The sequence below is a fragment of the Mirounga angustirostris genome, unplaced genomic scaffold (genome assembly GCF_029215605.1).
Source record: "Mirounga angustirostris isolate CCGP_5_RB_7025 unplaced genomic scaffold, mMirAng1.0.hap1 SCAF_10, whole genome shotgun sequence".
Classification (NCBI taxonomy): domain Eukaryota; kingdom Metazoa; phylum Chordata; class Mammalia; order Carnivora; family Phocidae; genus Mirounga; species Mirounga angustirostris.
In genome coordinates, this window is record NW_026991718.1 from 31,370,131 (window position 1) to 31,394,267 (window position 24,137).

Genomic DNA, 24,137 nt, shown 5'->3' on the forward strand with positions numbered 1-24,137 from the left:
TTCTGACCTTAAGTTAGGCAAAGATTTCTAAGGTATGGCACTGAAAGCATGATACATACAAATTGATAAAATAGAATTCATCAAAATTACAATCTTTTGCTCTTCAAAAAAACTGCTTCATTAAGAAAATGAAAAAAACAAACCACAGACTGAAGAAAATATTAGATAAAGGATTTGTATACACAATACATAAGGCACTCTTACAATTCAACAGGCAGCCGGAAAACCCAAGTTAAAAATGGACAAAAGATTTTTTTCAAGTGAACTCTACCCCCAACATGGGGCTCAAACTCACAACCCCAAGATCAAGAGTCTCATGCTCTACCGAGTCACCTCAAAAATGAACAAAAGGTTTGAAGAGACATTTCACCAAAGAAGATATATAAATGTCTAATAATAAGCACATGAAAGGATGTTATTAATCATTAGGAAATGTACATTAAAACCAAATTAAGATACTACTATCCACACACCAGAATAGGTAAAATCCAAAAGACTGACAATATCAAGGATTGATAAAGATGTATAGAAATTGGAACTCTTACACATCAATGGTGGGAATGTTAAACAGCACAGCTCCATTGGAAGCAGTTTGGTAATATCTTAAAAGTTAACCATAAATTTAACATAAAAGTTAAACATAAACAGCAATTCCACTCTTTGGTATCTACCCAGGAAAAATAAAAATATACGCCTATACAAAGACATGCATGCAAGTGTTTATAGTACCATTATTCATAAGAGCTTCAATAGAAAACAAACTAAATGCCCATTAACCGATGAATGAAAATCCATGCAGTGAAATACTTATTCAGCATTAAAAGGAAAGTACTGGTACATGCTATTATGTGATAAGCATAAAAAAACACAACTGAAAACATATGCTATGTGGAAGAAGCCAGACAACTCTCCCCCACACATATTGTATGATTCCATTTACATGAAATTTCTAGAAAAGGTAAATGCACCACTGAGAAGGACCCAGCATCTCCTCTGTGGTACTGTTGCCCGAAATGCAAAACCTGAACCGAATCATGAGAAAAAAGTAGACAAAACTTTGGCATCCTACAAATAACTGGCCTGTGTTATTTAAAAAAATGGTAAGGTCATAAAAGACAAAGGTCAAGGTACTGTTCCAGAAGGAAGGAGACTAAAAAGATATGAAAATGAAATATAATGTGTGATCCTAAATTGAATCTTAGAATGGGATAACTGTAAAGAGTAACACTGGGATAACTGGTGAAATCTAACTATTGACTGTGGATTAGGTACTAAATTTCCTGATTTTGGTAATCTGTACTGTGATTATGTAAGAAAATGTCCTTATTCTTAGGAAATACACACTGAACTACTTAAGTGTAAAAGCACATGATGTCTATAACTTACTCTCAAAAGGTACAGAAAAATTAACATCCATGTATTTATACATGGAGAGACAGAAAGGAAATGATAAAATAAATGGAGCACAATTAATGCAGGTAGATGTATGGGGGTTCATTGTACTTTTCTTGCAAGTTTGAAATTATTATATCAAATCAAATCAAGCTATTTAAAAAACCTACATATGGTGTGACTGAAGGGTCTTAACTCACTTTTCTTCTGCATATCTATTTCCGTTACACCAAAAACATCTTTCTCAAACATCAGCATAGTCATATATTGTCCTTCCTCAAAAATGTCTATGGCCTCTGATGCCACAAAATAAAGTTCAGATTACAGCAGGATACTTACAGTCCTTTACACTCCGGTCCCAATGTACCTTTCCCATATTGCTTCTCAAATTCTTCCCCAAACACTTTCAGATCTGTCTCTGCTTATGCCACTGCTGGGAAGTTCTGACCCCGGAATCCTCATCTTTTGCAGTTCAACTCAAATGTCTTTTCTTTTATCCTTCCCCAATCCCTAAAGGCAAGCTCTTTCTCTGCACACATCCTATGTTCACAATTTCTCCCACTCCTTTTTTACACTTTATTCATTACACCTAACTTGCCTTCTTAGCCCATTGGCCGGCACACGGCAGGTGCTCAACCTGTTGAAGTCCTGCCATAATTTTATTCTCTAACCTTTCTGCTAAATATGTAAAATAATTTTCTTCTTTAAGCAAAGGAAATAATCACATTTTGATTGTTAATACAGTATCTGGGCAGGAAATCAAGATCAAGCAGTGATATAGCCACTGACAGGGAAGAGATGAAACTGGTTGAAAATATTTTTAATAGTCATTAGTGACTTCAACTGAACTTACATATCTCTTGGCTAAGGGGCCTCCTGACTTCAAAATTTACCAAATACTTGACTGTTAAATTAATCAAGTTCTGTGTATAAAGGCAAAAACAGATATAGACTTGGGCCCATTGGTAAATATAGAAAGATATTTGAGTAGATAAGATACTTGAGTGGATCATTAAATTCTTTGAAAGTTTCCTGTTTAATTTCCTTAGTCTGAAGGAAATGATGCACATAGAAACAGAGGAAACACTGGGAGGCAGATTATTTTCCATGATTGTATCACAAAGCAGGTCCTGAGGGCTCAAGTAAGCCTATGGAATGCACTGGCGGAAAGCAAAACAAAATTAAGAAAGGGAGAGTAATGGGGTGAAAAAAATATTTATTAATCTCCTAATCTTAAATTTATAGGAAACTGGTGTAAACAGCAGTGTTAAGAAGGAGGAAAGCAAGGAGACTTTTTCAAGACCAGGCCAGCCCAGTTAAATTCTGCAGGCTTAAAGTCACAATGTGCTATGTTGTTTATTGTTTCCAATGCACCCAAACTTGTAGTATTCATATTTAATAGAACTGATCAGGAAGATGGGCTGCAAACGCATTCTGCATCTGTCTTACGAACATAACACTGAATTACAGAACGTCGAAAGTACACACACCTGTTAATAAACGTCTTGGTGATAGTACAATCAGGTTACTTAAAAGCATCTCCAGGAAACCAGAAGACCATATAATTTATATAACCCGAGAAACTAATTTTGTTTAAAACATCACAGTTCATATGTTCCCGTATCTGGAAGCTTGGCATCGTTCACTTCACCGCCAGGCCTCTAAAGCCGTCTCGACCCTTCAAAGGCAGTCCAGCTTCTTGGCCACACCTGGTCTCCCAAAGCGCAGGTGCGCCCCGCTGCCCCCGCTGCCCCCGCTGCCCCCACCGGCCGCCCTCCCGCAGCCGCTCGCCTCCCCAGGGCCGCACCTCCCTCTAGCCCCCAGGGAGCCGCAGCGGGTGGGGCGGGCGGCCGGCGCGAGCACCCTGGCACCTCTAGCCCTCGCCCCCACCCCGCCTGTCCCTCCGGAGGCTACCGGAGGGCAAGGCAGCCCCGCTCCGCTGCCCTCAGGAACTTTCCCTCTTCTGGGGGCGTGCATGCAGACCCGGTCCTCTCTCCCTCAGGCCCCCGCCCGCCGCCAGCACCCACACTTACGGCGCGGACCCGTGGTGCCCGCCACGCCGCCTCGCGCAGCCCGGAGCGGCGCCGACCCGGCGGAGGTCGCCGTGCGCGGGCCGCCCCCCGCCCAGCAACTGCGGAGCGCAGCGCCGCGGCGTCTCCGGGGCAACCGGACGCTCGGGGCGCGCGGGCCGGGCGGCTTCCGGGGAGCTCCTCCGGCGCCCGCCGCTCGGGAAGCCCGGGCTCCGCCGCCTCGTCCCAGGGGGCAGCCTCCGGGCAGAGCCATAACGTCGGGGCTGCAGACGCGGCGGCCGTTTCTGCTCCAGAGCCCTGAAGATGCCCTGAGGAAGGCGCTCAGGAAACATTTAAACTACTTTCCCGCGAACGCCGTGATTGTAGGAAGTCCTGCTCCTTTCCAAGGCCTCAAGCGCACTTAAAATGAAGCCCGTGTAAACGGCGAAATGAGGCCGCTTCCCTGCCTGGGCCGAGACCTTCAGTCTGTCAGATCCTCTCTTTTAGTCATTACTTTTCAGTCTTGCTTTTCTGTCCAAAGAGCTTTTTAGCAAACTCGTGGAGGCCTGCCCGTGACAGGCGGCTCTCAGCTGTGGGGCGCGCTGCTGCCGTGTTCACAATCCTGCAGGCACTGTGGTAGTATCTGGAACGGGTTCAGAATGAGGCAGATTTGCCACCCAGGGGGAAGCAAGTCAAGCAAATAATGCGATGAATGCCGTATCGAAGTAAATGCATTAACGCTGCACAAGATCATTTTTACGAAAGCTTACCCTTCTTGTTCCCAAATACGAACTTAAAAATACTACGTTAATAAGCACATACATACTTGTTTAGCATCAATAAAATGCTCCCCATCATGCCGGATTTAGGGTAGTCATACTTCCCTTCTTCCTTCAGGTGACTGTACTCTTTTCTTCATCTTCAGTTTTCCATTTGCTTCATTTGCTTCGAAAATAAAACCAGAGACAACCTTTTATCTCCTTTCTCTTTCAAGACCAAGCATTCTCCCAATAAACCCAAATCTACATAAACTCACATCGACTCATTTCTGCCCTTATCATGCTACGGAAAATATTCTCCGTAAGGATACGAGTGATCACCTATGCACAAACCCAGCTGCCTGTTTTCATGGGCGTGTGTCTGATCGCTGCAGTTCCTAAGTGGAGCTTCTAGCTCCTTTTCTCATTAGGAAGCTCTCCACAGTCAGGCTCAACCTTGTTTTCTAGCTTTGTGCCTGTTGCTGTGCTCCAGGTTCTCTAAACCAAGCTCAGCTGCATTTATCGTCACTACTCCAGGAACCTGCATTCAGAGTCCTTGAAGCTTAGTCTAGCCTACAGCTCACCACCCTTTTGTACTGCACTTGATAAACCCTTCATCTAACAACCTGGTTTATATATAACTTTCCACACAAAGGCTTTCTTTTCCCCAAAGTATAATTAGGCGCAACCTTTTGTACCTTTAAAAAAATTTTTTTTCATCCAAGTGGGCTCCTTGAATACTAGAAATGATGCCTTTTCCATCCTTTTTCCAGCATCAGTGAGGTGCCTGGATACACTGTAAGTGATGTGTAAGTTGGTTAAATAACGGAGTTATCTCACAAAAGTAAAAAAAAAAAAAAGTCTTTGCAATGAGTTTTGACTAGACTTACTTAATAAGCTTTAACTAATTTTATGCAAAACACTTTGAATAAAGAGAATTCAGTTGAAAGTTGAATTGAAAATTCAATTCAAAATTCTTCTTGGTAAAGCCAAAAAATTAAGATAGGAAGTTGATTTCTCTTGTTGCAGAGACTGTGAAAATCAGAACTTGAAATCCAGCTCCTGGAGAAAATCCATCTAATTTCTGGGGGGAAAATGCTTCATATATTTTAGAGGGCAGTGGATATACTGTTTGTATTCTGTGTAATACATACTTTAGTATAGTAGTTAAGGGTATACACTTTGAACCAAGTGGCCTGGGTTCAAATCTTAGCTCCACCATGTATCAGTTATATCCTTTGGCAAGTTATTTAAGCTTTCGATGCCTCAGTTTCATTTGTAAAACAGCATTAACAATACCTACCCACTAGGTTGTTTTGGGGCTTCCATGGGACAATCTGTATAAAGCATGTAGAATCACACCTAGCACAGATACATGTACTGGGGACTTACTATATTCCCTCAAGTAATACTCTTCGTGCTTATCCATTATTTTGTATATAGACACATTTTCATCTTTGTTTCTAGTAATGGTGAAAACTATCTGCCCGTTCTTTCCCAATCTCTCCTGAAATCAGTGTAAGCTGAATGACAGCCAACAGGCCCAGAAACAACTGATCTCATTCTTCTCAATACTACTAAGAAACTAGCTAATAAGATAGATAGCTTGAACTTAAATGAAGATGAAATATATTCTCTCCAACATTTAGGTGAGTGGCTCTTTTCCTTTTGAATGAATAAAGATCCTTAATCAAAAGTTACTAGGTAGAGCTACAAAATTTGCATTTTTAACAGTCATCAGAGATTATTCTGATCATGTGATCCTTCGACCACCCTCAGAAAACTGATTTAAATTCAGGTCAACCAATGTTTCCCACATAGAGATTGCACATCTGAATAATCTGCATGACTTTATAAAAGTAATAGGTTATTGGGCTTAGCCCCCAAAGATTGATTTCAGGGGTCTATGTTTTTAAAAAGCCCACAAGTAACACACAAACCAGTTGTGTATTTTCTGGAAATAATTCCAAGTGTTTGACAGTTAAATATGATTGTTAAATTTTTTGAGATGTGACCGTTTATATAACTTATAGGACTTGGAAATTAGAAAAAACAGTGGCCCAGAAAACGGATCAACAACCTGGTCAATAAATGCCAAGAACAGAATCTTGATTTCTTGAAAATCTTTTCCATGAGTCTCTGTTTTTCAACAAGTCGACAATAATGTTATACTGGCAAAGATGTGTTTTTAGAAGTCATTATTCAGTCATTAATGCTAAGATCAGTGACAATGTATTTATTTGGGAAAAGTGATACATATACACAACTGCTATGACTATTAACACCTGTATGATTTAGAAGTCATGTTTTTAGATAAGGAAACTGTTCTAGAGTCAATAGATTACCTAAAGTCACAGAGAAGGGTAGTGCACTAGCTAAGGTAGAAATGGTGCCTCATGATCCACCATCCAGTTCTTCCCACCTAACTGTCCCCTTCTTTAGTCTCTAGAACTGCATTCCCCAACACCCTCCCGTTCCTTTCTGTAACTCAGGAGTCGGCAAACTTGCTCTATACAGGGTCAGATGGTAAATATTTAAGGCTCTGTAAGCCATACGGCTTTCTTGCAACCACTGTAGCGCAAACACAGCCAAAGACAATACATAAATGAGTACGTGGTGTGGTGTTCCAATAAAGCTTTATTTACAAAACGGGTGGTGAGCAGGATTAGGCTGTTTGCCGACACCTGCTCCATTAAGACTATGAATGTTTAATTGGTTTTCCTGATCAGAAAGTTGAATATTCTATAAAAGATACCCCTTTATGAAACTGAGATGACAGATCAAACAAAAATATGATCTGAGGGACCAGAATGGGTATGTAGGATTCAATGCAGAGTTATTAAAAAATTGTTTTTCTCCTTAATATATTTTAGTCTTACTCTATACAGATTAAGCCAGATGACAAGCTACTATACAACCGCATGTTAAAAAACATGTTTATTTTACACTATGTACAATCAGGAACATATTTAAAAGTATTATCAATTAAAATAAATGAAGACCATAAATCACAATTTAGTTTGTTCCTAGTGTACATACCCACATTAAAATATAAAGAACATATACCAAAAAAGAGCCAAGGTGTGCATTTTGCTAAAACTTGGTATTATACATATTCCATTGGAAAAAAGCAATCAAAAATGACTTTAAACCAAAACTAAGTTCCTGTGATGTGTAGTAACCATTATATTGTTTATATGAGGTAGTAACTAAATTATTTTGGCCGTGTGTTAATACTCTAAGTCAAAAGAAATATGAAAATGATCATAAAATAAGGCCAACCAAAATAAAGATTTCACTAGAAATTTGAACCACTCCACTCTATGGAATGTTATAGTTCTTCAATGTGATTCTATGAAATGTTTAGTGTGGACTCTTTAATGATGCTAATTTATTCTTTGTGCATACTGTAATTCAGACAACTGCAGTGTTACATCACAGTACCGCTATTCTGTGATTCAAAATTTTTTCAAAGGTATGTTTTTAAGCACAGACAAAGAATCTTAGAGGATTCTGCTTAATTATAAAAAGACCAGTTACTACAACAGGTGGTTAATTGGTTTGTTTCACATAGAAAACAATCCAAATACATTTAAAAAACATGTTGTGGAGCCAAATGCATATTGACAATGTCACAGCTTACCTTTGTGACTTAATACATCACGTATCAATACTTTGTGCAAATATAAACACCAGTGTACTTGCATTAAAATTAAAAACAAGATTATAAAATGATTATAGCCTCCATTACAATTTTGAAAGTTACAAGATTTGTATTCATATTACTAAATTACATATAATAAAAATACAATAGTGTTAAATGTATGGGTTCATCGCCAGCATCCCATTTTGTAATATAGCCACACCCAAGAATATACCAAGAATTCTTAAAATATTAACCCCAATTGCATTTTCATCAACATTTACATCTGTACAGATAAGACACTTACTTGTACATCTCATAAAAGTACATTATCTACATAAATTCTTAGTGTATGTCTTCAGCAATATGAAGTTTCACAGAAAAATACCCCTGTGTGTACAAAGATTACATAACAATGAATTAAGCACTTGTGTGGTTCAATATGCTAAATATACCCACACCACTTAAAACAAAAATCCTCCCCATCTCATGTCATGCCGCAATAAATTACAAGTGACTGAAGCCGGGCACCGCAGCTCCGGACGGCTGCAAGCATTCGTCCCTGTTGCAGCAGCCGTGTTCGTTCCTTCTCACACTCACGGTTGAAGTACAGCCGTCCTCAGTAGCTGTTCTCATGGCCCGCCAGGATGTATAAGTTGCTATTTGCTGTGGGGTTATCAGTTGGCCTGCTTTCCAAAACCACGACCCTAAAGGTGATAAACAAACAAAGTTATTCTTGAAAACTAATGTTAGCAGAAACATTTTCCATTGCGTCTTCATTTTCTGCCTCTATAAATGCTGTTTATTTGATTTGTGGGCAGAAAATGATTTGCAAATCACTATGATTAAAGAACCAGTTCCAGCTCCAGGAAGTACTTTCGCTGCCCACCACTCTCTAAGCCAGTGTTGTTCGAAGAGTCAGAGGTAGGGAAAACCGTATTTGGAATAATTTGGGGGAACTTAATTCTCACAAAGTATAAAACAACCTGTTGTTCAAGAATCAGAAAGTGTGGGCGCCTGGGTGGCTCAGTCGTTAAGCGTCTGCCTTCGGCTCAGGTCATGATCCCAGGATCCTGGGATCGAGCCCCGCATCGGGCTCCCTGCTCGACGGGAAGCCTGCTTCTCCCTTCCCCACTCCCCCTGCTTGTGTTCCCCTCTCTCGCTGTGTCTCTCTCTGTCAAATAAATAAATAAAATCTTAAAAAAAAAAAAAAAGAATCAGAAAGTCTATCAGAATAGAACCCAAAAATTCTATTTAGCACTAAAACCAAAAAATTTTGTTTGTTAGTATATGGTATTTCCTCTTTCTTGTGCTATAAATCATCCTTTAGACAGCACGTTTAATGCAAAATTAGTACTGATAGATCTATATATTCCTGTTACTTGGAAGATCAGGCGCATTCTCAAAGGCTTTATAACTTCCTGACTTGTGAATTCTTTAGTGTGAAAAATACAATGTTGAATGTATTACTGTAGAAATTTCAATTCCCTTGAAAAAGAAATCACTTTCATGCTGGCTTTATAAAACACATTAAGTACTATGTATTTAATACAACCCCTTCCCATACCTGTCAGATCCAAGCAGTCGGAAAATTCTTGTGTTATCTGAAATTTCTTGTGTTACCTGTTCAATTAAAATATAAACTTAATTTCTGGAATTAAAGGTACAAAATTTTATATGGGCATTTAATTTATAATTCTATAGAAAGGAAACGTAATTCCTAAGATGAAAATAGATCCCTGCATGACTGTTAGTTTGTTAAGTCAGCACATAGATACATCAGTTTGTTAGTCTAGGAAAAACGTGCCTAATTTTGAATTAATCATAAAATAGGAGAGTAGGAAAACTATTTACTTACTAAATTACAGACCTCAAGGGAAAACTGAAAAGCAAGCACGCAGTCCATTTACTTATCAGAACCCTCTGTCAGTCACATTAATGCTAACAGCAGGGCCACGGTGGCAGCAAGCCACTTAGATCTGGTCCTTTTACTTCAACAAGGCTGCACTGTGGTATGATGGGACAAACTCAGGACTGGAATTTGAATCCCGGTTCTCCCACTTAGCAGCTATGACACTGGGCAAGGTAGTAGTTTGCTGAAAATGGTTTTGCCTTCTGTAAAACAGGAGGGAAAAGCTCTACCCTGCAGCAGTATTGTGCAGTGTTCTCAGAAGTAGTAGCTAAGGCAGTGCTCAACAGATGGTTTTTCTTTCCCATAGCTCTCCCAGTCTCCTGAAATAGTATTTTCTGATGGCAGATATCCTTTAAGAAGTCCTCAGTGTGACCCATTACCAGTTGGGGAATTAAAGATTAAGTCTATGGGAGAAAGAAAAACCCACTATTTGTTGCTTACTGAATGCAAAACATTCCAAATTATAATGGCAGTAACTTCTCCCCACAATTTTGTAGGCTGAAAAAACAATTTGATTTCCAAACTAAATGTATTCCCGTTAGTACCTCTACAGTTAGTTATTGGGGAAACACCAGCGATTCTCAACCTCTTTCAGAACCCAGCACACCTGAAGGATACAACATGCTCACTACAGTAACAGTGGCTCATCATGACTGATCTTCAATGTGTTTTGGGGTTTGTCTACTGGAAGGACGTAACATTTTTGGAGGAGCAATATTAAGTAAGGGCTGCCGGCACAATTTGAAAAAGCCCCTCAGGGATGGCTGGGTGGCTCAGTGGGTTAAGCGTCTGCCTTCGGCTCAGGTCATGATCTCAGGGTCCTGGGATCCCGTCCCGCATCGGGCTCCCTGCTGCCTCCTTCTTCCTCTCTCTCTGCCCCTTCACCTGCTTGTGTGCTCTCTTTCTCTCTCTCTGTCTCTCTCAGATAAATAAGTAAATAAAATCTTAAAAAAAAAAAAAAAAGAAAAAGCCCCTCAGGTGATTTTTTGGACAATCTTCTTTTTCTTAAACTGCTCTCTGGTATCCGGCCTATGGTGTCTTTCTCTGCCTTGTGTTTACTAGTTGTTGACTGTTCTTATCTCCCTGCTCAATTCCCCCTGGTGATTTTTTTTTTTTTTTTAAAGATTTTATTTATTTTTTAGAGAGCGAGCGAGAGAGAAACAGCATGAGAGGGGAGAGGGTCAGAGGGAGAAGCAGGCTCCCTGCTGAGCGGGGAGCCCGATGTGGGACTCGATCCCAGGACCCTGGGATCATGAGCTGAGCCGAAGGCAGACGCTTAACCATCTGAGCCACCCAGGCGCCCTCTCCCAGGTGATTTTAAAACATCTTCTGGAGAAGCCCTCTTGTGGGAATAACTACTAGAGACATATTAGCTACGAAGTTTCTTTTCTTTAAATATTTTTAAGTAGTCTCTACAACCCAACTGGAGCTTGAACTTACAAGCCCGTGGCCCAAGGTCGCATGCATGCTCTACTGACTGAGCCACAAGGTGCCCCCTGACTGTTCCTGAAAACTCACTATAAGCCAAGCATTATGCCAAGCACATCATATGCTTCCTTTCATTTAATCTTAATAACCCAATGAAGTAAGTACTATTTTGTTATCCTCAATTCAAAATGAGAAGTATAGGCAAAGAGAAGTTCAGTGATACGCCACGGCTACGGTTACAGAACAGCAGGGCAGAGACTTGAACCCGGCGTTTCAACTCGAACTCATGCTCATGGTCGCTCTGCTAAAATGTCCACTTGGTTAGAAGAAATACTCTGAGCTTAGAATGACAGTTTGGGACACAAATGAGCTACTTTCTTGCTTGAGGCACCTAAGGTTCTCCTTTCCCTCTAATGCTAAAATGAAAGTTACACTACTGAGATTGGTTTGGCAGTTCTGGGGGAATTTCTGATGATTTCACTTGCCTATGATATTCTTGGGGGCAAGTACCACATTTTGCTCACATTTGTAACCCCAGTGCTTTCCAGCAGAACTGGAAATGCTGAGCAGAACTGAGTATGTCCTAGGACTTGGGAGTTAAATTGTTCCTGGAATTAAATTAAGGTAGGAAGAAACAGGGGCAGGGCGCCTGGGTGGCTCAGTCGGATAAGTGCCTGATTTTTTATTTCAGCTCAGGTCATGATCTCATGGTCATGAGATGGAGCCTGGTGTTGGGTTCTGCGCTCAGCTCAGAGTCTGCTTGGGATTCTCTCTCCCTTTGCCCCTCCCCTGCTCATGTTCTCTTTCTCCTTCTCTCTAAAATAAATGAATGAATGAATGAATGAATAAATAAAATCTTAAAAGAAACAAACCAACTAGAACATACAACTGCATGTCTCTACCAAACCATCTATTAAAAATAGGGGGAAGGCAAAGAATCTTACAAATGTCAAGTGAATCAGGGTAAGAGAGACAGGAGGCAAGGTGGCTAAAAAGGAATGTGCAATCCTTTACTTATAAACCCACTCTGGTCATTATTTCTGAAATACAAAGTAGAAAGGTGCCTCAAGACAGAGAGAGCCAGCATCCACACTGTTGTTCCAAGTGATGGTCTGGGAGAGTTAAAAGGAAATCACTTTTAGCAGTATTAGGAACTTCTTGTTCTGAGCCTAAGAGTTATCTGGCTGCACATAAAATATGCACTGAAGTTGTCTGCGTGAATGGAGAAAGAGGCGCTGCGGAGTATGTGCTATTAATTTAATTACCAGGCTGAATATAGTAATTAATAAAGTGAGCATATCAAGTATTCCTTGTATCATTTAAGAATTTTCCAAAGTTAAAGAAAATTGTTTGAATAGAATTTGATAGTTTCATGACTATTTAATGGACACAATTTTTAAAAGATTACTTACCTCATTAGATCTAAAACTTCTACCTTGCATTCCGTGTTTCCAGAAAGCTAGCACACTGTCTTGTAGGCAAACTAGCAGGCAAGAACAGCTCAGTTACTGTTAATAGTACAAAAGTTCAACTGATAAGCATCAATTTTGTCCCTCTATCTTGCATAGCAATACTTCATTTAATAACTAATGTCAGCTATTCCATATTTACATGGCATCTTTACTTTTGAAATTAAAAATATACATATACCAGATAGAACTTATTCATCTTTTTGGCAAGAAAAAAGAAAATTCTTTGAAAATATTGTTTTGTTTACTGACATTTTTGTTTTGATAAAATGACAATATTTGAGATAAGGTATTTTAAACATACAGAAAAATATGAGAATAGCACAGAAACGTATGTATTTACCATCAAATCCTAACATTGACACATTTGCCTTTTGTTTTAAGTAAAACCAAATAGAGCTGGCATCCATATACAACCCCCTGTAATCCCTTTCCAGCCCCTCCTGCCTCCCTGACATAACCACTATTATAAATTTGGTGCTTGTCATTCTCATGCCTGTTTTTACTATTACTACACAATATCAAACTTTATATTGAATGTTTCCAACTTTCATACATGTGATCTAATGAACATAAAATTGTTTCTAGTTTTTCGTTATTACCATCTATAATAAACATTCTGTGCCTCTTTTTGAATACATGTGCAAATTTTCTAATTCTAGAAACAGGATTACTGGGACACAGGCATATGTACTTTCTAAAAATATTAGTGTTGTTTTAATATTTACATATTTAAATACATATTTTTGTGTGGATTCAGTGAGGAAAATGTCTAATTTTCTTTCCTGCGGATAACCCATTGTACCAGCATCATTTGCTGAACGTCTCCCATTTTCCACCGACATATTATGCTATAAATTTCCATTTATATGTGGGCCCATTTCTGAGCCTTCTATTCTAATGCCACTGTTCTATTTATTTATCCCTGTGTTGATCCCACACAGTCTTAATCACTATGGCTTTGCCAAAGTTTCAATATGGAGCAGGGCAAGTATTCGTCAAAATTTATTTTACTGTTCTTGGCCTTTGGTTCTTCCATATAAATTTTCAGATCAGCTTATCAAGTGGCACAAAACATCTTACTAGGATTTTTATTGTAAATGTACCAAATGTGTGGTTTAACTTATAAAGAACTGAAACCTTTCTCATATTCAGTCTTTCTATCCATGGACATGGTATAGTTCTTCATTTGTTCAAATCTTCATTTATGTTTTTAAACAATAATTTGGAATATCCCTGATAATGGTTTTAAACATGTTTTGATTACATTTATTTCCACATATTTTATTGCCATTGTCAATGAGATCTTTTTTCCTATCAAAAATTTCATAATTATGGGCACATTGAAAAGCTATTCATTTGTGTTAGTCACATCCAGGAACTGAATTCTCCTACTGGCTCATTAGTTTACTCAGAGAGCTATACATTCTATATAGATAATCATACCATCAGCAAAAAAGGATCTTTTACTTTTTCTTTCTAATCCTCATAGTTTCCTTTTCTTGTCCAGTGAGATAATGTTGAAATGTGATGACAGCAGGTATTCTTATCTTGTTCTTGACTTCAATGGGAGAGTTTGACCATTGAAATATGAATATTTTTAAATAAGTTTTGCTAGATGAAGAAGATTTCCTTCTATTCCTAATCTAAGAAGCTGTTTTTTTTTCTTAAATCATGAACGACTTGTATTCATTTTGTGTATTTACTGAAAAATTACGTGACCTTTTGCTTTTAAAATTTAATGTGCTGTATTACATAAACAAATTTTCTGATGCTGAATGAACCATCCTTACTTTCCTGAGATAAAGTCTATTATTTGATGATGTGGAATTGTATTTGTTAGTACTTTAAACTGTTTAGATTTTTTCAAAATTTATTTTCAAGAGACTGTATAATTTTGTTTTCTGTACTAATCTTGATTTTAGTAGCAGTGTTAAACAGTGATTTGTTCAGCATTCCTTCTTTGTCAATAATCTGAAATAGTTTGTATAGGATAGGGATCATCTCTCTTTTTGAAGGGTGGATAAAATCTCCTAGAAAGCCATCGGGCCTTAGGTGGGGAGAGTCTTGGTTACTAGGCACCTCAGGCAAGGAACCTGGTTCTGGCTCCCATCTCCTGTGGGATATTTTTAGTCTTCTTTATCACCAGGAGCCCAGCACCTCTGTTGGGTTCAGGCCTGCATACTGCTTAGAGTTTCCGTTCTTTATCTTACTTTTTGGCCCTGGCTATGTGTTTTTAAGCATGGATTCCATTTTAACATCTTGAAGAGATTTCCCTCATTATTATCATCAGCATTTGCCTGCTGGCAGAGAGACATTCTAGTTGGAGGAGAGAGTAAAAATAGAACTAGGAATAAGACAAATGAACTATCTGCCCTTGGCCCTACCCTCGACCAACATATATATGTGCAAATATCTTTCACTGATAATGAAGACCAAAAAAATTGTGTCTACTTAAATACTGAATTAGCTCTCATTCATTTTCCAAGCACCATCTATGATCATTCTTACCTAATTTTTCTGGAATCTAATCATTTTAGAATACTGAGTCTGTCAGAAATCCTTTTTCAGAAAACACTCTAGTCAAGCAAAATGTGAGAATGACAAGGAGATTCCATGATCTCCTTATGGAGATGCTTAAAATGCTCTGATCAGCAGATACAATAGAAAAATACAACAGAGTACCCTAAGGCCTAAATTTTAAATACTTATAGGGAAACTCTACAGGAGTTTGGAGGAAATGGGAATTCATAACTGTGTTATGAAAAATAATATTTAATTATTTCTTTTGAAATGTCAAGCCTCTAAGGAGGGTAACATTATTTATAGATTATATCAGTTATTAAACTATTTCAGAGAATGTATAAAAGTGAAGACTGATACTGACCTCATATTCATTATATCCTGTATTTAAAAAAAATGTGTCCTTAGTAAATATGTTTCTGTAATTTCAGATAATTATCAGGTAAGTTATTTTAAGCAGCTCTTATTGCAATCAAACAAGAAATACAAAACTTTCACTTACCTATTGATTCAATCTGGAAATCAAAGGTGAGTTCAGATGATAATTTTCTGCTAGATTTTAATCTTCCTTGAAGATTTACTATTTTTATACAACCTAAAGAAGGTGGGGAAAAGTCACTCAGAAACTAAGATTAAAAAAATGTGTTAAAATAAGATGTTCATAAATAAAAACTTACAGTCCAAGCATACAAGAATGGTATCTCTCTCCAGTTGGGTTACATGAGTAACACTTGTCTGTGGGCTATCTGTAACACAAACAAACTCAATAAACTTACACAAAAAAAGTAATATTGAAAGCACAGAGATGTAAAAACAAGAATTCTGAACATCACTGAATTTGAAATGGATTTAAATTTTTAGTTATACATATGTAGTGGTTGAACCAGGCTGCTTGGGTCTAAACTAATGCAGTGCTAAACGAAGTGAGTGCTCGGTGGAGCGCTAACTCTGGTCCTTACTACTGGTGATGTCACTGTTTCCATTTATATGTGAAATAAGGAGTCTAATCTTCTATATTACGGTTATGAATGATTTTTGCTTTTATGCTCAGAAGGCCAGTGACTAGGCTTTGTACATCATTATATGGTAGTGCCTAGCACCACATGAAATAAGTATTTATTAAGTGAATGAATCAGAGAGTCAAACAAATTATTTCAAGTACAAATGAATTAAAAGAAATACTGAAATATTTTAAGAAGTATGAAGTATTACCAAAATGCAAAGACGCATAATTTTTATTATAATGATTTATCAAAGTTCTTACAAACTGAGAATGTTTAAATGATGATCTGCCATAAAGTGAAAAGTAGGATATCCCAAACTTTGTATGAACATCAAAACTGAAATTGCTGAGCTATAGGCCTTTGTTTCTGGCCTTATATTTCCTGCAGAATGAGTCTGATAATGTATAGTCTACTGTTTTCTACTTCCCATAGTATTTAGTCCTAGGCCATCCAAGCACTGCCATATTTCAGACCTTCAAACGTATTTTAGATTTGGTACTTCTGTAACCAACCAGGGTTGAAAGAACATGGGGGCGCCTGGGTGGCTCAGTCATTAAGTGTCTGCCTTCGGCTCAGGTCATGATCCCATGGTCCTGGGATCGAGTCCCGCATCAGGCTCCCTGCTCTGCGGGAAGCCTGCTTCTCCCTCTGCCACTCCCCCTACTTGTGTTCCCTCTCTCACTGTGTCTCTCTGTCAAATAAATAAAAATCTTAAAAAAGAAAGAAAGAAAGAAAGAAAGAAAGAAAGAAAGAAAGAAAGAAAGAAAGAAAGAAAGAAAGAAAGAAAGAGAAAGAAAGATAGATTAGGTCTCCTGTAAATCAGACCTTCGTAGCTCATACACACGAGTGAAAGTTAACAATCTGAACATATCTATACAATCTACTTCAGTTCAGGAAGCCAGTCTAGCATTACTAGAGAGAAAGTCAGTAAAGTAAGCTTTTACCAACTGCTTGTATCAATTAGTCACCACTGGAATCATCTAGAGATCTTTAAAAAATACTGATGCCTAGCTGCCACCTCTAGGTTTTCTTATTTAATTGGCGGTGTGTATGACTTGAGGTATTAGGAATTTTAAAAGCCTCCGAAGGTAGATTCTAAACTGCAGGAGAGTTTAGGAAACCACTGGCTTAGAATTTCATATGATTCTAAAATCTAACTATACTTTCTCTCTCAATTTTTATCTCATCATCTCAAAACCAGAGATGAGTTATACTTATCATATTTAACCTCTAATAAAGGGATTTCCTTACAGTAAGAGAATGAAGTAAAAAGTTCCAAAGAAGGAAGGTACCCACAGCTGTATAAAATTCTTTTGTGCAGAGATTAAGCTCTTAACAATTGGTAGAAAAATATTTAAAATTAAAAAGCTTGGGAGAAATAAGGCGTTAAATGAAATTCACTAACAATAAAGTACCAGTTACCCAACAATGCCTTCCTGTTAAATAGGGAGGAAGAGATCAGGAAAGCAGAAGTGCACCCGCTGTCTGAAAGGGAAGATGGGTGTCCAAGGGAGAATGCAGTACAGTTTGGGGGAGCCAGAGAAGCCACACATGTTGCCAGGAGCCAACCATGTTTTCCTTCAACAATGTATCCTTAAGGGAAAGCTGTTTCAAGCGTCCTGGGCTTCGGTAAGTCATGTAATTGTCTCTAGGTTTTTGTGAATATGTTTGTGATTTTTTTCACTGCCAAAAACACCTCAACTCTTAATTTCTTTCCTTCTGTGAACACTCAGGCTTCCAACAAACTCCTGACTAATCAGTATTTATTGCCAAACTGGCTTCTTAAAATTTCCCTAAGAACCCAAAGACTCTGACAGAGGGCCTCTGCAAGACCTTTAAAAATTGCCTTTTAGGGGCGCCTGGGTGGCTCAGTTGGTTAAGCGACTGACTCTTGGTTTTGGCTCAGGCCGTGATCTCAGGGTCATGAGACTGAGCCCTACATCAAGCTCTGCACTGTGCATGGAGCCCAGTTAAGATTCTCTCCCTCTTTCCCCCCACCGTCCCTCTACCCCTACCCCCGCTCTCTAAATAAGTAAAAAGTGCCTTCTAAAATGGCCACTGTCTACTTTACAGCAAAACACTGTACAATGTTATTTTTTAAGGGAAAAAGAGCAAAAAGAGCTCCATAATAAACACAGTGCTTTAAAAATAAGAAAAAAAGATGGTTCAGGTCACTTTTTTAAAGTGTGAAAGTTCAACCAGATTTATTTACCACGAAACAAGTTTTACTAAATTTGTACTGACTACAACAACAAAACTGAAGGTTTCAAACTATAATCAAATTTCTGTAAAAAACTCATTAATTGGAAATATTTCCTAAGATACTAGCTATGAAGGAAAGATCTGCTATGTAACTGGATAACACAGATCAAAATTTAAGGAAACAATTTATATAAAAGAATTATTTTCAAATACCCTCTAATATTTCAGAAGGAGCTGTTTAGTTATAATTTATATCCTAATTACAAATCATTAAACATTTATCAAAGTTATTGCATAGTACCTGTGTATCAATTCAGGAATACAATGGAAAATAAACTATACTCAATGCAGTTTTTCCTTTTATTTAAGTCAACTTTTCTAGGCCTGACGTATGTGTATATGTGTAGTTCTCAAAGTGTGGCTGCCGTATCAACATCATCAGTGCCACCTGGGAACATACAGAAACAAAATTTCGCAGGCCCCACTCCAGATCTACTGAATGAAGAACTGTGGCAGTCGGGGCCAACAAGCCTCTGGGTGATTCATACTCAGGTTGGGGAATGCATGATGTTTTAAATATCTCAAACAAATTCACTATTTTAAAGCAAGCCATCTTCTCTTTTTTCCAGTTTCATAAATTATTCTAGATTGGATTTTTATGCACTGTTTTTGCCTAATGAGAGAGATGGTAAACTTACTATTTATAAAATCAAATGTATTGGCCTTAATAATTCAATAAAAATCACAAACCTGATTCTGTAAACCACGAAGAGGTAGAGTTTGGATTGACTGTTTCAAATCGAACCACCTGGTTGAAGTCTCTCCCTCTACTGACACCAACACAGACTAAAGGGTACTCCTGCTCCGGAACTACCAGCATCTCAAACATTCTAAGTGGACATGGTATAGGAAAATCTATGTGCTAGAGAGAGAGATGAAAATGCATTAAACAAAGGAAACCAAAAGCCAAATAATTTCATGAGAACACAATTAAGAATTTTTAGTTTTATGAAAATATAGAAAATAACTGTCTACTAAAAAGACTACTTCTTGTCACAGAAACTTTGGATATGCAGAAAAATACAAGTTATAAAGTATTTGATTTTAGGTTTAGCACCATAAAACTCTTTAAAGTTAAAGATCACGTAATTTTAGGACATTAGGGCTGGAAGGCAACTTATAAATCACCAGTTCAACCCTCTCTTTTCAGAGGTGGAAACAGAGACCCAGAAATTTAGTGACTGGCTCAGGGTCCCCCAGCCCTTTGTGGCAGAGTCTCCTGCCACCCAATTTGATGCGCTTCAGTTATCCTCCTGTCTCCTTATCCAACCGAGCAAACATGGATAAGACCACTGAAATGCTAATTAGCAAGAAACACTCCTCTTGTGAGTGGACAGAAAAAAACCACAAATAAGAGAAATTTAGCCTTATAGCTCAAGTGACTATTCATGAACTCACAGTTATGATGTAACCAATTTTAATTTTATATAACTTCAGAATTATTTTTATATTGCTACAAAGAGACTAAATAGATTCATATTTTGTAAGTTTAGAAAAACAGACGGAGAACTTTAACATCATCAGTAATCAGGAAATTAAACTACGAGAGACTATATACATCCACCTGAAGGACTAAAATGAAATGATTGACAATAACAAGTGTTACCAGGAGAGGAGCAGACAAATGCTCACCAAGTGATGGGAGCATTATACAGTATGGCCACCCTGGTTAACTATATCATCTGTTCCTGCTGAAGATATGCATCCCTTTGGGCCCTGCAATGATGCTCTGGTTATACGTCCCAGAGAGTATGAATATGCACGTGCATAGGAGGCATATGCAAAAATGTTCACAGAAGTATTGTTCAAATAACAAAACTGGAAGTAACCCAAATGCCCATCAATAGCAGATAGATAAAACGATGGACTACTCGGCATATTCACACAATGGGAAATTACAGAGCAATGAAAATGAATGAACTACAGCTATATCCAACAACGACACAAATATGATGTTGCACAAAGTCAGACATGAATGAATACATACTTTGATTCCACTTACATACTGTTGAAAAATCAGGTAAAATTAATTCTAATGTTGAGGGGTATGTTTATACAGTAAAAATGGAAAGCAAGGGAGCTGACTTGGCAGGGGGTACCATGGGGATTTCTGAGGTGTTAGCAATATTCTTCACAATAAAAGGTTGTTTTCATAAAAATATCGGTCTTATACATACTTTAATAAGTTCAGTGTTAATATATTTATATTTTTGTTGCTCTTACAAATGGGCTGTATTTTCATTTTATTTCCCAAAAGGTCAGCATTAGTATTTAACAAAGCTACTGAATTTATTTTTTAATCTGGCAACTGGTAAATTCTAAAGAAAATAAAGTCTGGAGAAAACAAACAGGTGAAATGGGGCTACCATAACTACTATTCTTACAGTGTTAGAAAACCCGATGTGGTCCTTGTGGCTAGAAGGTGAAGCTGTCTGTGCACCTGCTGTTCCTATTCAAATCCCTTCTTCCCTGGGACTGCCAGAAGCGCCTCCACCCCATGGGTACAGACACTCCTCATCAACACTCTCCAAACCCCCTCTCTAGAAGCTTTCCCATTACCTGGGGAATAGGCTTTGACTACAATTGGTCAGATTTTTAATATGGCAAAATATTTAAAATAATTCTTTGAAATGTGGTAAGAGCAATAAAGCAGAGAACAATGCCTCTGCTTAATTATTTTGTCAGCAAGAAAACCAAGAGATTCTGAATAATTCTATTTAGCCTCTAATAATGTTTTTTAAGTCATTAACAGAAGAGGACTGCCGTCTAAGAGCTCTAAATCCAGTTGCTATTGGTATTGGTCTTTAAGGCCAGTGACTATATCTTACTCATTTTTGTCTTAACTAGTTAAAAAAGCACTGTGCCTGGTTTTTGTAATAAGTACATAGTTGTTTGCTGGCAAGGTCTTTAATTTCTAACTTTTATTTATGATGAAAATGTAGTCTAATAAAGCAAAAACTCTGTCAGAAATGTCATTAAGAGGAAGGAAGACTATAGAAAGGATAAAAATGTTTTTGAACACATAAGACTGTAGAATAGAAACACCATAAATACTAATCACAATAAAGTCAAATACAGGAACAAAATATCCACAATATCTTCAAGTAGAGAGACAGGGGAAGGAGAGTTGGGTTAAGATTCAGGGTAAGAGCCTACAGAGAGCTCAGGGAGTTTAGGAAAGTGGGAAGGCACAAAGTCTTGAGGGAGATTGTATTCTAAGTGCAGTATCTTAGAACACTGGCAACAGGCCTCATTAATTAGTCGGGGCCAGGCTCCCCGGGACTAGAGAAGTCGTGGAAAAGAGAAGATGTGGATGGATAATTTTTACGCTTCCCATGTCTCCAAAGTATGTATTTTCTCCTGCATGTTCTTCACACCTAAAATTCCTTTAATAGAGAAAAGGGTCTTTCGTTATGTTAGGATAAGTGGTATAACTATCAGGTAACACAACAAATTCATTCATCCTAAGGTTTAATCAGACTGTATCTCTGAACACTGATATAATGAAACTATTTTTCATTCTGATAGAGGTTAGGAATGAAAGGAATAGAGAGGATGTATCTAAAATGGACTAAAGGGGGAAAGGTAGGAAGAAGACAGGGAAGGGCAGGGCTGCAGAAAAATCAAACCATGTACACTTTAGCACTCCCTCTAGGAGAAGGCGTGCTTTTGTCAAATAGGCAAGAACAAAGAGGAGCTAAGAACAAAACAGTTTTTGCCATAAATGGGCTGTATTCAGAAGTTCTGCTTTAGACCGTTTATAAGGCTATTTTTCCCCTTCAACTTTTGGTTTAAACAATTTTTGTTTCAGTGGTTTATGGCAAGAGCACCTCAATGGGTTCAAAATTCTTGAAGTTATTTTTCTATTTCTTTAGCCCTACTTAATGTTGAGGTTAATAAATGGTGATATGAAATTAAAAATAGATTCCTTAGTCACTTATAGAAATTTAAATAACAGGAACCCAATGCTTTAAATACCCTAATGCTGGATTATAAAATTTAGGAAGAATCCACTCCAATTATATTGTGACCCCAAGTTCTAGGGAGATCTCAAATGTTCAGGAAATAAGGCTACTTAATTTATATAAAATAGCAAAGAAAACAGCTTTAAAAATTCATTTGGTATCTCCCTGGTGTGAGTGAACCACTTTATTAGTTTTTCCTCCAATTTTAAGTTACAGCTGAGTAATATTAACTATTTTAAAAACTATTCATTAAAGATGCTAGAGAAATGTAGGCACAAAAAACCATCCATGGGAAGGAAGGCCTGGGCAAATTAACACATAGGCATATAACCCAAAAAAAGTTGTAAGTTCCCTCTCTCTATGGTTATTCCTAGTCCTCTTAGGCCAAATGCCAACCTGTGGGTTGTTTCTCTGCTGTGACGGAGCAGGTCAACCTTCTTAACACCTCCTGTTCGGGACATGAGACTGTATGTGAGAGGCTATTTCTCGCTCCTACTGCCATTTCCTTGAACTATTTCTCTAGTCTCTTTTAAAACTTTTATCTGGCCGACTGACTTCCTTACAATCAGGCAGATTTTCACTACCCTGCCACATAATCCAAAATCATGAAATTAACTTGAGAAGAAATGGGAAAAAAGAAAAAAAAAATGTTTTTGTTTTTTTTTTTTGAAAGAACAGGAAAATAGACTTAATGAAGCTTTTATACTAAGAATGACTTAGGTTGCTTTTCATGCTTACCTTAATTAACATAAATTTCTGCATTGGTTCAACCCATTCTAATAAAACAATGCTAGTCTGAAGTGCCCCACATAGGTACTTATGGCCTGTGTAAGGATTTCGCACTGTCAAGGCAAAAAAGTATACGTAAGTTATCTTATAATACAAAGTCCTAACAATAGTAGTTGCATGCTCTGAACACAAACAAAAGCTGGCTGCCAGTTCAATTTCTTAATTAGATTGCAGGGTGAAAACACTTTCAGTAAGAGCTGGAAACTGCCATCACGTGCAGGATTTTTGTCTTATGCACAAATGAAACTGGTGGTTGTTATGGAGTCTGGCGGTGGAAAGAAGGATTTTAGGCCTCAGGGTAGCAGGGAGATTAGGTGAGGCAGCAAGATCCCAAAGGAAGGGTCCTAAGTAGATCTGGGAGAAGTTGCCAAATGGACAGACTATAGCACATTTAGGGACAGGTGACTAAGGGTGCTTTTGGTAGTAATGTTCAGAGGCAGTGATGCTTTGGTTCTAGCAACATGAAGACATTATTAATCAAATCTCAAAATATAGGTTTACAAGTAATAAAGCCTCAGAGGTTTTAAAGGGAAGGAAAGGAAACTCTTTTTTGCTTTTGCTATATGCAAATAAAACAGCTGGTTGTGATGGGGGTGGAAGAGGAATTTAGGATCGTGGTGTGTGAACAGGGAGACTATAACTTTCACTTCACAGGCATAAGGTTTCACATATTAAAGGCATGAAAATATATGCTGAATGAGTAAATGCAGTCTCAAGCCATTACTGAGCAGCATGTGAATGAAAAGGAACAGGACTCCTGGAGAACAGGGTATGATAAAGTGCTGTAATAAAAAGTCATCCTACTTTCTCCATTTATTCAGTCAATAAATTATCTGCAAAACAACTGTTATGTGCAAGGTACTATATTAGGTTTAGTTTACATGGAGACTGAATGGCCAAGACATTTGTTTTACTTAAGGGGGAAAAATAAACTATTACTGGCAGAATGCCCTGGAGAAGTACTGTTTTATACTAAATTTAAA

General features: G+C 37.9%; 2 protein-coding genes across 8 annotated transcripts in view; both read right to left on the reverse strand.

Moving 5' to 3' along the window:
- Positions 1 to 6,180, reverse strand: part of CDKL4 (cyclin dependent kinase like 4) — a 62,848-nt gene extending 56,668 nt beyond the window's left edge. For all 4 annotated transcript variants that reach the window (XR_010405534.1, XM_064572142.1, XM_064572143.1 and 1 more), the window contains exon 1: positions 4,228 to 6,180. The gene's annotated coding sequence lies outside the window, so the exon portion shown is untranslated. The remainder of the gene's footprint in view (positions 1 to 4,227) is intronic.
- A 136-nt stretch (positions 6,181 to 6,316) lies between these two features.
- The window catches only part of MAP4K3 (mitogen-activated protein kinase kinase kinase kinase 3), a 189,063-nt gene continuing 171,242 nt past the window's right edge, over positions 6,317 to 24,137 (reverse strand). For 3 of the 4 annotated variants that reach the window (XM_045884471.3, XM_045884472.3, XM_045884474.3), the window contains 7 exons: positions 23,104 to 23,207; positions 19,091 to 19,262; positions 15,812 to 15,880; positions 15,637 to 15,729; positions 12,555 to 12,625; positions 9,370 to 9,425; positions 6,317 to 8,509 (listed from right to left, as the gene is read on the reverse strand). In XM_045884471.3, the coding sequence (XP_045740427.1) occupies positions 8,422 to 8,509; positions 9,370 to 9,425; positions 12,555 to 12,625; positions 15,637 to 15,729; positions 15,812 to 15,880; positions 19,091 to 19,262; positions 23,104 to 23,207 (653 nt within the window). In that variant the 3' untranslated portion in view covers positions 6,317 to 8,421. Of the gene's footprint in view, positions 8,510 to 9,369; positions 9,426 to 12,554; positions 12,651 to 15,636; positions 15,730 to 15,811; positions 15,881 to 19,090; positions 19,263 to 23,103; positions 23,208 to 24,137 lie in introns of all 4 variants that reach the window. The other variant, XR_008506849.2, reaches the window with a different exon arrangement.